The sequence below is a fragment of the Phascolarctos cinereus genome, unplaced genomic scaffold, assembly GCF_003287225.1.
Source record: "Phascolarctos cinereus isolate Bilbo 61053 unplaced genomic scaffold, phaCin_HiC Scaffold_5;HRSCAF=322, whole genome shotgun sequence".
Taxonomy (NCBI): Eukaryota; Metazoa; Chordata; class Mammalia; order Diprotodontia; family Phascolarctidae; genus Phascolarctos; species Phascolarctos cinereus.
Window position 1 is genome coordinate 199099310 of NW_027555958.1, and position 15879 is coordinate 199115188.

Below are 15879 nucleotides of genomic sequence, written 5' to 3' on the forward strand. Positions count from 1 at the left end.
TACCTTTCCAGTCCTGACTTGTTTTCTTCAGTAGCATTTAAAACAAATCCAAATCCCTCCTTGCAAGGACAGGCTCTCAAATATCTGAAGATAGCTTTTGTATCTCCTGAAGGTTTTCTCTTTCCCCAATTTCATGAACTGTTTTCAGTGATGTGGCCAGGGGGCTGGTAATGTAGTAATATCTATCTGAGAATGAAAACACCATAAAACTAAAATTAACTAAACCTGGCAGGAAAAAAAAAGTTTAGATAAGTAACCAAGCAACATGTGAGTGGGAGTAAGCTATAAACAGGAGGGGGGAAAATTATCACTAAGTAATTAAATCTAAATGTTATAATCACCTATTTATTGCTCAAGATTTTGCTTATTTGTGTGCATGCGTAGAACAGCCTTCTACGTTTGTATTATTCTTTGAGTGGCTTCCCTGAAAGATATTTGGAGAAAAAAAAACACTTTCATTAGACAAAATTTTTAAACTGCAAATGGGGTTTTGAGGGGGTGGAGCAAAGCAAAGGAGAAGGCAAATCCCAAGAAAATAAGCTAATATCAGGGATTACACTAAAATCAATTTCTGGGAGGTCAGGGTTGACTCAGCTCAATCTCTTACAGTTGCAATGCTACACAATTAGAATTGATGCTCAGAACGATGACCTAGAGGCACCACACCATCCTGATTCATCAAAGAAAGATTCAATTAGGCTCAGGATTCCACACTTAGTAAGAGAAGCTGGTAGAAGGCAAATTGGTGAGTAGACAAAATTTCTCTTTGGTACTGCCACTCCTTTTTTCTGAACCCTTCCCAGTTCCCATGATGCCCCCCCCCTCAGATGTTCAGTGTCCTGTGCTCACAGTCTATAAACACCCCGTCTGAAAGAGGAATCTGGCAATAGTCATCTACACTTTAGTGGAAATTAAACCCAATGTTACCATTTCTTAGGGAGGGGGAGGGAAGTAGGAACCTCTACTTTTTACTTCAAGACAGCTCAAGTACCACGTTCTATAGGAAGCCATTCCTTAACTACCCAGCTGCTAGTGCCTTCAATCCTTCAAATTAACTTACATTTCTCCTTTTTTTCTATACCTACTAATGCATGTTATCTTTTTCAGTAGAATATAAATTCCTCAATGACAGGGGCTATTTTATTTTTGTCTTTGTATCTTCCTAGCACAGTGCCTAGCATATAGTAGATTCTTACTCAATGCTTTTTGATTGATTTGCATTTCAATACACCTGTCATTATTGGATGAAAAGCTTTGCTGTCCATTAAAGAAATTTCAGGTCATATCAATCAGATGAGAGAGATATTTGGGGGTCAGGCAGGAGGCCCTTTGTTTTCTACATGTATATCTGGCCCTGATTAATAAGACAGAAAAAGATTATTAATACATTTTAGAAATATTTGTGACAAAAACATTTTCCACAAGATCCTATTCTGATTCATGCCTTAAAGATGACCTTAGGTACCTGCAGCATATGCCAGCAGAGGGCAAACTCTACTAGATTCTCTCTGCATGGAGAAGCTTCAGATAGTCTCAGCAGCAGACTCTGCCAGCTCTCCAAAGGCCAGCCTAGCTAGCTGTTTTATGGGAGGCGATGGACCAGAGTTACATGGGATGAGAAGGTTTGGATGGGTTACATTCTATACTATCAGGATGAGATCACACAAATATGCAATGAAGAATTATCAGTATGAATTCAACTATCAAGATGAAAATAAGACTTTTCTGGTAATTCTCAGCTACATGGAAAACAAAATACTCTCATTTTATAAGTATTATTTCTAATTAAGGTTTTATTAACCATAACAGGGGTAGAAATTTCAACTGATTTTTCTTGGATGAATAAAAAAAAATTGCTTTTTGAGGTGACAGTCTGTGGAGGAGTGATGAGTAGAATGTCATCTTGGAAAACTGATGTAGGGAACTAAACTTTGATAGCCAGTTCCCAGATGTGGAAACTTCCTCTCCCAAAGGCAGGCCCACAACTTTTCTGCAACTTGTACTCTCAGGGCAGGGATTCTTATTCTTTTCTGTGTCACAGACACCTTTAGCAATCTGGTAAAACCTATTAATCTCTTCTCAGACTAATGTTTTTAAATGCACAAGATAAAATGCATAGGATTACAAAAGATACCAATTATATAAAAATATATACATGTATATATATATATATATTTCACCTATCTAGCTATCTACCTATCTATATAAAGTTCATGAAACCAAAGTTAAAAATGCCTGTGACTTTAGAGTTGACTAAGGGCTAAGAATTTAAGTGACTTGCCTAAGGTCAGGTTACACAGCCAGTATATGTCAGAGGTAGGCCCTGAACTCAGTTCTTCCTGGCTCCCAAGTCAGAGCTTTATTCATTGCACCATGTTACTAATGTAAAGACAATTCAATTAGTAGGTCCAGACCAGTCACTATATATCCAATAAGTCTTTTGCTCCAAGAGAGCAGTTTCTTTATGGAGCTTATTTCAGAAGAAATCAAAACCATCTAAAAGAGGATTTGTAGGAAATGACCCTCTGCAAAGTATTCCAGCTTGAGAAATATTGTTCTGATACTGGTATTTCTTAAGTATGGAAGGAAACAATGTTGAATTTGATTTGAATAAAAATAATCACACTTGAAAGGATTAGATAGAACTATTTTATTCTCTAGGGCTTTCTATGCTATAAAAGACTTTTCCTCTTAAATTAACTCTTCATCTTTATATGGCATTCCTAAACAAAAACAATGCTTCTCCCAGAGACTACCTGTAATATTTAAAAGGAGGGCAGTTTGCTTAAGGTCAGAGGGAGAAAGGATTCATATGCCATAACTAATTTTCTTTTTGTTATTTCCAGTGCACTAGAATGACCCACAGTGGACAAAAGGCCTCTTTTCAGATTTTTGTTTCAGAGTTTTGAGGATCAGATACTTTTAAAAAATCTGTACATTTTGTTTATATTTCAATTTCTTGATATTTCTTGATATCTCCATATATCTCTCCCCCAAGAGGCAGCATAGCATAGAGGACAGAAAACTGACATTTAATGTCAGCTTAATGCCAAGAAGATATGGGTACAAGTTCTGCCTGTGATACATGCTGGCTGTGTGACTCTAAAAAGCTCTCTAAGATTACAAGGTCCAGGGAAGAAGCAACCTGGAATGGTCTAAGGGAATTTCCTTACATGGATTCCTATATCAATGAAATCACAAATTCTATCCCTATCCCCTTTACTCATGTTCTCAGTGAGGTCCATAATTAAGTATTTGCTTGTTATTTTTCCTTTCCACATGGCACGATATTTTTTTTTTGTATTTGGCAAAATAAGCCTTACTCATTCTATATACTTTATTATTTTTATATTGCAAGCTCACAAAGAGGGATAGCACATATTTTTCTATCATCAGTAGGGGACTGTCCATTGTGAAATGGGTGCCGAAATTTTGTGATGGAGATTTTTGTTGGTAGCTACCACTTCTTCCATTTCTCTGTAAACTCCATTGTGCTACAGATTGGGTCTTAGCACAGGTCTGTGAAAAGCTACTGAGAAGGAAAAAAATGGATAAAAATTGAAGGCTAACAACATTTTAAATGAGAGGCAAGATAAAGCAGGGGATAGAAAGCTTGGAATCAGAAAGACCTGGTTCAAGTCCTTTGCTGTACAAAGGATTTGACATATACTGGATTTGTGACCCTGGGCAAGTTACTTAACCTTTCATGCTGTGAACAACTCTTTGAAACCACAAGCTGCAGAACAATCATTAATCTGCCTTGGTAGAGGGAATTTCCTCATGTTGGGAATTTCATACCAGTAAATTAACAGTTGGAGGGAGGGAGAGAAGAAGAGAGGAAAAAAAAGAAATAAAACTGAAAGAAATAAAAATATAATTGTTAGGTCTTATAGAAATGATATGCAAGTATGGCCCAAGGAAAATCCTATTGATACTAAAATTAATTCAATAATAAATTTAAGAACAACACTCTGTAACAGGGCATTCTTGATAGCTAAGGTGTTCACTTCTGGGAACCACAGTTTAAGAGAGATATTGGTAAGCTAGATAGTATATATATAATAATAGCAATTATTATTAAAATAAGTGTAATATATATAAGTATGTATAATATATAATAATAAATACAGTATAATATATGATATATAATAGTATAATATAAAAATTAAAAATAATATTAGCTAGCATTTATGTAGGACTTTAAGGTTTGTGATGTACTTTACAAATATGATCTCATTTTGTCCTTACCACGACCTTGAGAGAAAGGTACTATTATTATTCCTCATTTTACACATGAGGAAACTGAGGCACAGATTAAGTGACTTGCCCAAGGTCACACAGCTAGTAAGTCTCTGAGACTAGATTCGAAATCTCATCTGCCTAACTCAGATTCCAGTGTTCAATCCATTGTGCCACATAGCTGCCAAAAAGAGGGAACCCATCAACTCTCTGGACAGGCCGTCCTACTTTTGGATAGCTATAATGGTTAGGACATCAATCCAAAATATTTCTCTTTGCAAATTTCTCCCATTACTCCCAACTCTGTTCTCTGGATACAAAGTGAATAATGCCTACTCTATGTGATAGTCCTTCAGATATTTGAAGATTGCTACCATGATTTCTAAGAAGCTTTTTTTCTCTGGGCTAAGCATCCCCAATTCCTTCAGTCTATCCTCATATTACATAGACTCAAAGGCCCTATGGTGTCCTAGTTGCTCTTTCTTGGCATCTATGTAGTATAGTGATTTGAGCTCTTGACCAGGAGACCTGAATTAAAATAATAGCAAACTAAAAGCACCTCCTTTACAGGGTGGCTGTTGAGGATCAGATGAGATATTTGTAAAGTACTTTGCAAACCTTGAAAGAAAATAACTATCATTATTTTGGGGGGTCTTTAAGCAGAGGGTGGATGACCACGTGTCAAGTACATTCTGAAAATACATTTTGGGTTTGGGTTGGATTAGACAGCCATGGTTCTCTTCCATCTGTAAATTCTCTGAGTCTGTGATTCTGCTATGCTTGTAGAGTGCTCAGTCTGACAAGTACTACCAGCTTAGCAAATATGTATTAGGACCCTGGCATTAAGTGCCAGGTCCTGTAGGCATGGGGTGTACAAAGGCGAAAATGAAGTAGTCCTTGCCTTGGAGTTTACATTCTATTGAGGGCAGCATGGTGGCGGGGATACACATAAAAAATATCCTAAAAGACTAAGCAGATTATGGAATTTGTCGGTCTAAAAATAAGCCCCACCAAGCTTAGAAAGGCTCATTACCAGGTAATTGGTCAAAAAGTGATGAATTATCTTTTGGCCACAGTTTATTAAACTATCTACTGTGGAGGGGTTGCGATCTTCTTGGATAGTAAAGGAAATACTGGTGAAGTCATGGATCTCTGGAGTACTAAAATAAATATAATGAAAACAGCAATGAACTTAGGGTTCTGTTTCCGTGCCAAGTTTCTTTAAATGATTATCCTGAGCAAGACCTTAATAGGCATGTAAGTTGAAGAAATTATTTTTTGTTTAACCCACCTACAGGGAAGGAAACACTCCTTTCTTTTAGGCAGAGGTTCCTAACCTGGGGTCCATGGACCCCCTCAAAGACTCTGTTGGTAAATTTTAGTAGGCCTGTAAATGTGGCTAGGTATGCATGTGTGTGTATATACACATGCATACATATTTTGTTTTATTTTATTCAATGTAGTTTATTTCCTTTGTAATTTTATAAACTAGGTATCCCAAAAACTCTTAGTACAGTTTTAAGCTATTAAAGTTTCATTTCATTGGGACAATCTATATTTTGTTATATACATTTGAAATCATTTTTTTGAGGAGTCCATAAGTTTCAACAGACTGCCAAAGGGGTTTATGACACACAAAAAGGCTAAGTACCCCTACCTTAGGGGAGGTCCTATTTGGGATACTAGAAATGAGATTATTACAAAAACTTGTTTTATTTGTTTTCATGATGTTGTATTAGTGAGAAGCAGCATGGTGTGGTGCAAAGACCTAGACCTGGAAGTCTTGAAGTTCAAATACCAACTTCACTACTTATAAACCATGTGATTTTGGGCAAGTCACTAGGATTCAGAACCTGGTTTTCCTCATCTGTAAAATAGGGATAATGTAGTTACACTACCTACCATACCAGGCTGTTGGGAGGAAAGCCTTTTGTTTACCTTAAAGCCCTATGAAAATCAGAGTTGTATTATGGAGCCTATTGCTTCACATTCTTTCTCAAAACCATTCTTGCCCATATTCTCTAATGTAAAGACAAAAACAATAAAACATGGGTTGATTCCATTTTTTCCTGGGTCTTGTCTATATTTAATCAATTCAGGCCATGATAGAGACATCCTAGTAGAAACAAAAGACATATAAAATGTTAGTTTGTAGAAGTAGTTTAAGCAGACGTATATTTGTCCAAGAGGCAGAAAAAGTAAACACTGAACTAGCTGACAGTCAGTATAGCCATGTGTTTCCTCTAGCTTCTTATCAAAATTTAACCTCTAATTCAAAGAATCTTTTCCTTCTTGTATGGATTTTTTTCTATTTACTGTAATCCAGCCAAGTGGGTATCATTACATTAAAAAAATCCTATGACAGATAACCAATTTTTCTTCCAAATGCTGTGCATTTCAAGGTTTAATGAACACAGTGCATCAGACCTATGTCTGGGTTTACATTCTGAATTGCATACATTAAGTAAAACAATGCCAATCTTTCATTCTCTGCCCTCTCACTGCCCAATCATACATACATGTTTGCCTCTAAGTTAAAAACCTCTAGCATTCAAAGCTATAAATCCTTTCATATAGTTATGCATTTCTTAATCTTTTTAATTCTTCAGTAAACTCATTTGATCTACAGTCGAGTACTCATTCCAGAATGAGGTTTAATCCTTTACGCTACTCAGGCAGTTGGCAAGCTCAATCACAAAGGCCTTCATCATTTGAATTCCTCCTCTGAGACAATCATTATCCTCTCTTAAACACAGCCTCATACATTTGGTAAACTACGTGAAGGTCTAATCTGCCCTGTTAGCATGCACCAGCTTCTCTGCTTTAAACCACAAGACAATAATTGGAAATTCCAATTCATGTTCTTCATCTTGCCAAAAAAATTGCAATAAAAGCCAACAATGCAGTCTCTGAAAGACTGCATCCCAGGATGCTCAATCCATTCTTTTCAGGCTAATTGCCACAGTTAAATCAATAAAGTGGCCGTCCGCTTGGATGGCCAGAGCGGCAAAAATAAATGGATCAGCTGTGACTTATCCTGCTCACTTAGTGCATTTGCACAAAATCTAAGTGGCCCTTTGGGTAGCAAGCTTAGTGGCCAATTCAGTGTATTAGAAAGAGTGGCTGGGCTGGAAGTCAGACCTGGGCTCCAATCCCACTTCTGTCATTAACTAGGTGTGTGTGACAGTGGTCACCGCTCTGTGCCTCAGTTTCCTAATCCATAAATGTGCTTCTGTTTCCTAATCCATAAATGTCAAGTGAAAAAACATTTGTAAAGTGCTTAGTTACAGTACCCAGAACATAGTAGGAGTTATATAAATGCTTATTCTCTTTCCTTCCTCTTCAGTGATATTATTTATGTGATCCTTTCTAGATCTGAAATTCTAGGTACTCAATAGTCTCTCCAGGGTCTATCCAATTCAACAAGTATTTACAAAATGCCTACTAAACACTTAGGGATACAAACAAAAAGAGAGACAATAGTCCCTGCTCTCAGGAAGCTTATATTTTACTGGAATGTCTTAAAGAACCCTGAGGAAAAGATGTCATCTGGGAAATGAATGAGGGGAACAGAGGATAGGCTGGTCACATGGCAAGGACTAGGGATGACAGATAGACAGCTAGAAGGTTTCAGTGGTATTCTCTGGATGTCAGGAGAGAGTGAGAAAGGTCTCCAGTACAGTAGGTAGACTTCCTGTGTCAAACTCATGAGATAACATAGACAAGAGTCACACAGAATAGACAGTGTCTTTATTTATCACGGGGAGTCATTTAAGACAGTGAGAAAATCAGAGTCGAACAGAGACAGACCAGGGCCTCTCTCTTTGGAATCCTGAAATAGTCACCCCTGGGAGGCAGCATGCTTTTGACATCCAGGCTGCTTTTAGAGTGCAGGAGGTATAGGTTCTACCTTCCTCTCTCCCCAGATCACCACTCCCCACAGAGTCTAAGTGGAACAACTGAACCGCTGAGCAGCTGCAATTGGGGTGGTACTCAGGGTCATTAGCAACTTGGGTCTGAATCCAACACTTATAAAGAGGAAGGGTTTACTGAGTACATGTGTATGTATCAGGAGCGTTGAAGTTAAAGGTAGATAAAAATTATATTAAAATGCCATAAGCAAATACTTTTTAAAAGCCATAGCCACTACTATTTACTTACAGGAGGTCCCGGTGGTCCTGGTTTTCCAGGGGGTCCTGTTTTGCCTCGCCTTCCCTTTAAACAAAAAAGACAAATAGAAATCACAAATGTTACCATTCTGGTTTGTTTAAGATAAGAAAATTTTTCAAACACATTTGGTGATAGCATAAGTTAACCAAGATCAAAATCTTTCTAAATCCACACAACTCTGTATCACTGATTATACCATCAATTAGTTCTAAATGCCACAAGCTAGTTCTTCATAATAATGCTAAGCAATATCTTTGCATCATATTAATTTTTATTGGTAGGCTCCACCCTCTCTGCTGTTGCTTAAAGGTATCTGTAAGATGACCTAATAATAAATTCCATTATATCTGATAGTGCTACCATTTGGAACTCGACAGTAACTGTATTGATCATCTTAACCCATTAAATAATGACAGTATATTAACCAACTTTTTTAAAATCTCAGATTATTTTGCTATTTCATTTGTGAGCTGAAATGTCTACTCTTTATATGTTGGTTTTTTACTTCCTTTTTTAAAATTTATTTTATTTTCAATTTATGGAACAAAACAAGCATTCCTATAACACAGCACAATGAAAAATGATGATTCCACATGAAACTGCAAATGTACCATGTACAACTTGCTATTTTGTCCAAATATGCCATAAATTTATCATGAAAATTTCTTTTTTTCCCCTTTTTAAAGTTATCTGTCAACTGACTTGGTTCACAGAGCCAGGAAGCCATGAAATTTCAAAGTTGAAAGGAACCTTATGGGCTATGGACCATCCATCCTATGCCTCTCAAAGAAGCTTTACTACAACAGATAACTCGTTCCTTCTGTGGTCTGACAAAAGCAAAGTATTACAGGGCTAAAATCTTATTCTTATAATCCATGCTTCTTAATCAAGCCCAAGATCATCTTCTTTTTGGCTGTCCATAAAACATGGTTGACTCATTTTGATCTTGCAATCCACTAAAACTACAAGATCTTCTTTAGGCAAAATGCTTTTAAACCTCCTCCATCTTGCATTGGTGAAGTAGATTTCTGGAACCCATGTGTAAGACAAAAATGTGAAAATTTTCCTCTATCAAATTTCATCTTATTAGAGTCAAACCAGAGATAAGGTCTATCGTTTTGGATATTTAATCATAGTGGACAGAGTGCTGGGCCTCATGATGTCTGACTCACTTTCTTCAATTGTACAGTGAGGATAATAATAGCACCTATATCCCAGGGTCATGAGGATCAAATGTGATGATATTTGTAGAGTGCTTAGAACAGTTCCTGAAATACAGTAGGTGGTATATAAATGCTTATTCCCCACTAATCAAAACATGAACTGAGTTTGACAGTACATATACCATCTCCTACTTTTGCAGAGAAGGTTGGGAAGTCTTGCTACAGTTTAACAGTCTAAGGAAAGACATTCTATGCTGCTTAGAAAAGTGAAGATATGAAGTTAGGACTTTGATAAGAGATTGGTTTTCTTGTCATCCAGAGGGCTGGACCTCAAAGCAAAAAAGACCTGAGTTCAACTCTGACCTCAGATACTATGTGTATGACCTTAAGCAAGTTACTTAACCCCTGCTCATTTTCCTCTTCTCTAAAATGAAGTTAATAATAGCACCTATATCCCAGGATGGTTGTGAGGATGAAATGAAATAATAAATGTAAAGTTTTTAGAAACCTTAAAGCACTATAGAAATGCTAGCTATTATTATTGTTATTCCTGGCTCATGACTACAGTGGTTATTTTATGCTGTTTCAATATGTAGAGGGAGAAGATTAGCTATGGTGTCATATATTCTTCCTCATATACATCTAGGCCTAGGAGCCATTCTGGTGGGCAGAAGATATAAACAAGCATTAGGATGAGCACACATTTCAATATTAGGAATCCTTAAAACTAGACCCACAAATAAAATCCATTATGGTATCTGAGGTTGCACATTTCCTAAAACTCAATATATTGGTTCTTTTTGTAAACAAAAAGCAATTAGTCCCCTGTGGAGCCTAATCAATGTTAAAACTTTTTTAGCCCAAGAAAATACTATAATTTATTAATTCACAAACACACAAAGAGAGGTGAAATCAATGACAACTGAAGGTGTGATTTACTCGTCCTGCAGGGAGGAAGGAACTCTCTGATTTTGTTAAGTTCAAATCAAAAGTTCAACTTCTATTTATCTTTTCTCCAAAGCAGGCATCTACACTGATTTGGGAGGAAAGGGGTAAAAATCAGGCAGATCATTCATCTAATTTTGCCATAGTGGTCATTTTTAAAATTAATCAAATGTCAGAGTGACCGTGGTCCACGTTTCCACAAGACATAGATAAATAAAGCATTCACAAGTCAGCATTTGCACTACCATGCGTCTGATTCAAATGATGCATATCATTGTCCTGAATTACATAATCATGTAAGTCCCTTTTACGAATAGTGTGTAATGATGTGTGTGCGCGTGTGTTTATGTGTGTTTTCTTACTCTCCTACTTGTCCCACTCTCAGGGTTTTCTGTAATTTCCCAAGACAAGCTTCCTCTCCTCACATTCCCCTTCTGTTCATACCCTCCACCCCCACCCTCCAGAAAGAATAGCACAGAAACCTCATGGTACTCTGGGGACAACTTCTTCCCCTCTGTCTCCTGGGGTTACACCTCTTCCTCTGAGGCGGGGTGTTCCCCTACTCTCCAACTCAGGTGTACCGATTGTTAGTTATGACTGCATGTACTTATCTTCAAAAGTAAATTGTCATTCCTGGGCATTTAAACATTGCCATCAAAGTGGATTCAAATTGTTGAAATAATGTCCATTTTGTAGGATTTTTTTGGTTTTATTTGATGTACTGTACATAATATGAAAATGTTTATTTGATCTTTATGTGTGAAATTAGAGGCAGCTTCTGATTTACGAACAAGCTGTGTTCCCAAAGGTAATTTGTATGTTGGCTGTTTGACACTTGGATGCCTTTTCTCTTAGAAACAATGTTATTAGGAATCCAGGACAGCATCAAATCCCATTTAATCGGTACTGTGTCTGAAGTATAGGACTGCATTAACAGTATTCACTGTGAAGCAAACTATCACTTTAAATAGTGTCCCTATGGGAAAATGTGTTCATATTTCCAGCGTTGGCTGTAACACATCTCCAACGGCAGCTTTCCAGGGGCTTGGAGGATTTCCTGTCATTTTACCCCTAGTCAAAGACTGTATGTGACCTTCCCTCGCTTCAAACATCTGGCGATACATCTCACGGCTTCAGGCAGAGGTTCCATTGGTAGGGGGAGAAGAAAGTAGGATGGAGGAAGGTGCTGGGTTGGGGATAGGGAAGAACTGTGAAGTGATGGGGCAATATGTTTCTCCACACCCTTTCTTTTTGTCACACCCTGTTTTTTCTAAAGTCTCTAAAGCTTTGCTATTTTTCTTATATTTTCCCTACTTTCCTTCAAAGCACAGTTCAGGAGCAACTTACTACATGAGGCTTTTCCTAATCAGGCCAGTCATTAGCCAACTACTACCTATGAATGTACGCTCGCTCGCTCTCTCTCTCTCTCTTTCTCTCTCTCTCTCTCTCTCTCTCTCTCTCTCTCTCTCTCTTTCTGTCTGTCTGTCTCTCTCTCTCTCTCTTTCTGTCTCTCTCTCTCTCTCTCTCTCTCTTTCTGTCTCTCTCTCTCTCTCTCTTTCTGTCTCTCTCTCTCTCTCTCTCTCTCTCTCTCTCTCTCTCTCTCTCTCTCTTTCTGTCTCTCTCTCCGTCTCTCTCTCTGTCTCTCTCCCCCGTCTCTCTCTTTCTGTCTCTCTCTGTCTCTCTCTCTCCCTCTGTCTCTCTCTCTGTCTCTCTGTCTCTCTCCCTCTGTCTGCATTATACTTTGAATTTATTGACTTGTGTACATCTTGTATACCTTCAATAGCATGACCAAGTTCTATAAAACCCGTCACACTCTGGCTTGAGTTGCTGTCCCCTTTACATTCACTCTATGTTCCTGCCAGACTGCCCCTGCTGCTCATGCATGACATTCCATTTCCTGCCTCTGTACATTTGCATAAGCTGTTTCTCATGCCTAGAATATGGTTCCTCCTCTACTTTGCTTTATAAAAACCCTCACTTCTTTTAAATCAAAGCCTAAGTGCCACCTCCTATTGGAAAACTATTAGATCATCCCTGCCTGCCCCCCCAGCTACTAGTTCCTTCCTCACACGAACAAAAAAAAAAGTCTTTGTATCTACTTTGCATATATTTTGTATATGCTAATACAAGATCTGCTAATAGCATGTAAGCACCTTGAGGGCAGGGGCTATTATTGACTTAGGGCAGGTTTCATTTTTGTCCTAGTACTCATGTTGCTTGATATATTGTCTAGCACTAACCTGAATTGAATTCCCTTTGGAATATCAGCATTGGCTGCTTCTGGCCAGAGTTTCTTTCCTTCCCTGCCCCATGGTGGAACAGAATGAATTCTCACAGCTACATACTCCCATCTTTGAAGTTAGAATGCAGACTTTGGGGAATATCCTAACGTTGTTTGTTTGTTTGTTTAGTAAAAATAGGAAGCAGATAGTGGCTAAAAAGGTTGTGTTCTAACCCTGCCTTTCCTCTCTCTTTTAAAAATATATATATTTTTTCCAATTACATGTAAAAACAATTTTTAACATTTGTTTTTAGACTTTTGAGTTCTAAATTCTCTTCCTCCTTCCCTCAGTCCCCTGCCCCCTCATTTAGAAGGCAAGAAATTTGATATAGGTTATACATGTGCAATAATGTAAAACATATTTCCATATTAGTCATGTCATGAAATAAAACACAGGTGAAAAGAAAACAAGAAAAATAAAGTAAAAAGTGTGCTTGATCTGCATTTAAATTCCATCAGCTCTTTCTTTAGAAGAGGGCAGCATTTTTCATCATAAGTCCTTTGAAATTTTCTTATTGTATTACTTAGAATAGCTAAGTCGTTCACAGTTGATTATCATATAATATTGCTGTTAATGTTCTCCTGGTTCTGCTCATTTCACTTTGTATCAGTTCATGTAAGTCTTTTCAGGTTTTTCTGAAATGATTCTGCTCATCATTTCTTATAGCATGATAGTATCCCATCACAAACATATATCACAACTTATTTATTCTTTCACCAACTGATAGGCATCGCCTAAATTTCCAATTCTTTGCTACTACAAAAAGAACTTCTATAAATATTTTTGTATATGTAGATCCTTTTCCTTTTTTTTTTTTTTTAAATCTCTTTGGGATACAGACCCAGTAGTTGTATTGCTGGGTCAAAGGGTATGTTCAGTTTCATAGTCCTTTGGGTGTAGTTCCAGATTGCTCTCCAGAATGATTGGATCCATTCACAACTCCACTAACAGTGCTTTAGTGTCCCAATTCTCTCACATCCCCTCCAACATTTGTCATTTTCCTTTTCTGTCATTTTAGCCAATCAGATGTGAGGTAGTATTAGAGAGGTTTGTTTTATTTTGCTTTTCTCTAATCAATAGTGATTTTGAGCATTTTTTCCACATGACTATAGGTAGATTTGATTTCTTTATCTGAAAACTGTCTGTTCATATCTTTTGACCATTTATGAATTGGGGAATGACTTATATTTTTATAAATTTGACTCAGTCCTCTATATGTTTGAGAAATGAGATCTTTATTAGATATTTCCTTCCATCTTATTTCCCCTGTTTATCCTTCTCTCTCTCCTTTCACCCTGTCCCTTCTCAAAATTGTTTTGTTTCTGATTACTGCCACCCCCAATCTGCTCTTCCTTCTACTCCCCCCTTATCCTCTTCTCCTTCTATGTTCCTATAAGGTAAGACAGAATTCTATACCAACTGACTGTGTACATTATTCCCTCTTTGAGCCAATTCTGATGAGAATAAGGTTCCAATGTTCCCACCTACATCCCCCATCTTCTCCTCTACTATAAAAGCTATTTTGTGCCTCTTTTATGTGAGGTAATTATTTACCCTATTCTACCTCTCTCTTCCCTCTTCTCCCAGTGTATCCCTCTTTCTCACCCCTTCATTTAATTTTTTTTAGATAATCATCGTATCATATTCAACTCATACCCATAACTTCTGTCTATGTGTATTCCTTCTGACTGCTCAAATAACAAGAAAGTTCTTATGAGTTACAAGTATCATCTTCCCATGTAGTTTAACCTTATTGAATTCCTTATGATTTCTCTTTCCTGTTTACTTTATTATACTTCTCTTGAGTCTTATACATAAAAATCAAAATTTCTATTCAGTTCTGGCCTTTCCATCAAGAGTGCTTGAAAGTCCTTTGTGTCATTGAATGTTTAGGATTATACTCAGTTTTGCTGAGTAGATGATTCTTGGTTGTAATCCTAACTCCTTTGCCCTCTGGCATATCATATTCTAAGCCCTCCACTCCTTTAACATAGAAACTGATAAAATCTTGTGTTATCCTGACTGTGGCTCCATGATATTTGAATTGTTTCTTTCTGGTTGCTTACAATATTTTCTCCTTGATCTGAGAGCTCTGGAATTTGTCTATAATATTCCTGAGAGTTTTCATTTTGGGATCTCTTTTAGAAAGTGACTGATGGGTTTTTTGAATTTCTATTCTACCCTCTGGTTCTAGAATATCAGGGCAGTTTTCCTTGACACTTTCTTGAAAGATGATGTCTAGACTTTTTTTTTGAACATGTCTTTCAGATAGTCTAATAATTTTAAATGATCTTTCTTTGGTCTATTTTCCAAGTCAGTTGTTTTTCCAATGAGATATTCCACACTTTCCTCTGTTTTGTCATTCTTTTGATTTTGTTTTATTGCTTCTTAATGCCTCATGGAGTCATTAGCTTCCACTTACTGAATTCTAATTTTTAAAGAATTATTTTATTCATTGAACTTTTACACTTCTTTTTCCATTTGGACAATTCTCCTTTTTAAGAAATTCTTCTCTTCAGTGGATTTTGTGCTTCTTTTACCATTTGGTCTATTCTGTTTTTAAAAGTGTTATTTTCTTCAGTATTTTTTCTGCCTCCTTTACCAAATTCTTGACTCTTTTTTCATTATTTTCTTACATCACTATAATTTTCTTTCCCCAATTTTTCCTTTACCTCTCTTTATTTGATTTTTTAAAAATTCTTTTTGAATTCTTCCAGGAATTACTTTTGGGCCTGATACCAATTCACATTTTTCTTTGAGGCAGATGTAGCAGTTTTCACTTTGTGTTGTCTTCTGAGTTTGTGTTTTGACTTTCCCTGTCACCACAGTGTTTTTTTTTTTTATGGTCAGGTTCTTTTTTGTTGTTGTTTATTCATTTTTTCCCCAGCACATTTCTTGACTTTTAACTTTATGTTAAGGTTGAGCTCTGCTTCTAAGGCAGAGAGGACACTGTTCTAAGCTTCAAACTTTTTGTGCTGTTGTTTTCTGAGCTAATTCTGGAGGTCTGTAAGTTTTCAGGTCTTCCAAAATGGTATGATCTAAGGAGAGGTATAGCTACTGCTCTTTTCTGTGACTGACCA

The 15879-nt window shown here is 37.0% G+C and overlaps 1 protein-coding gene across 1 annotated transcript in view; it reads right to left on the minus strand.

Moving 5' to 3' along the window:
* The window catches only part of COL19A1 (collagen type XIX alpha 1 chain), a 397465-nt gene that overhangs the window by 161470 nt on the left and 220116 nt on the right, over positions 1-15879 (minus strand). The window contains exon 18 of the mRNA XM_021000213.2: positions 8401-8454. Coding sequence (XP_020855872.1) covers positions 8401-8454 — 54 coding nt within the window. The remainder of the gene's footprint in view (positions 1-8400; positions 8455-15879) is intronic.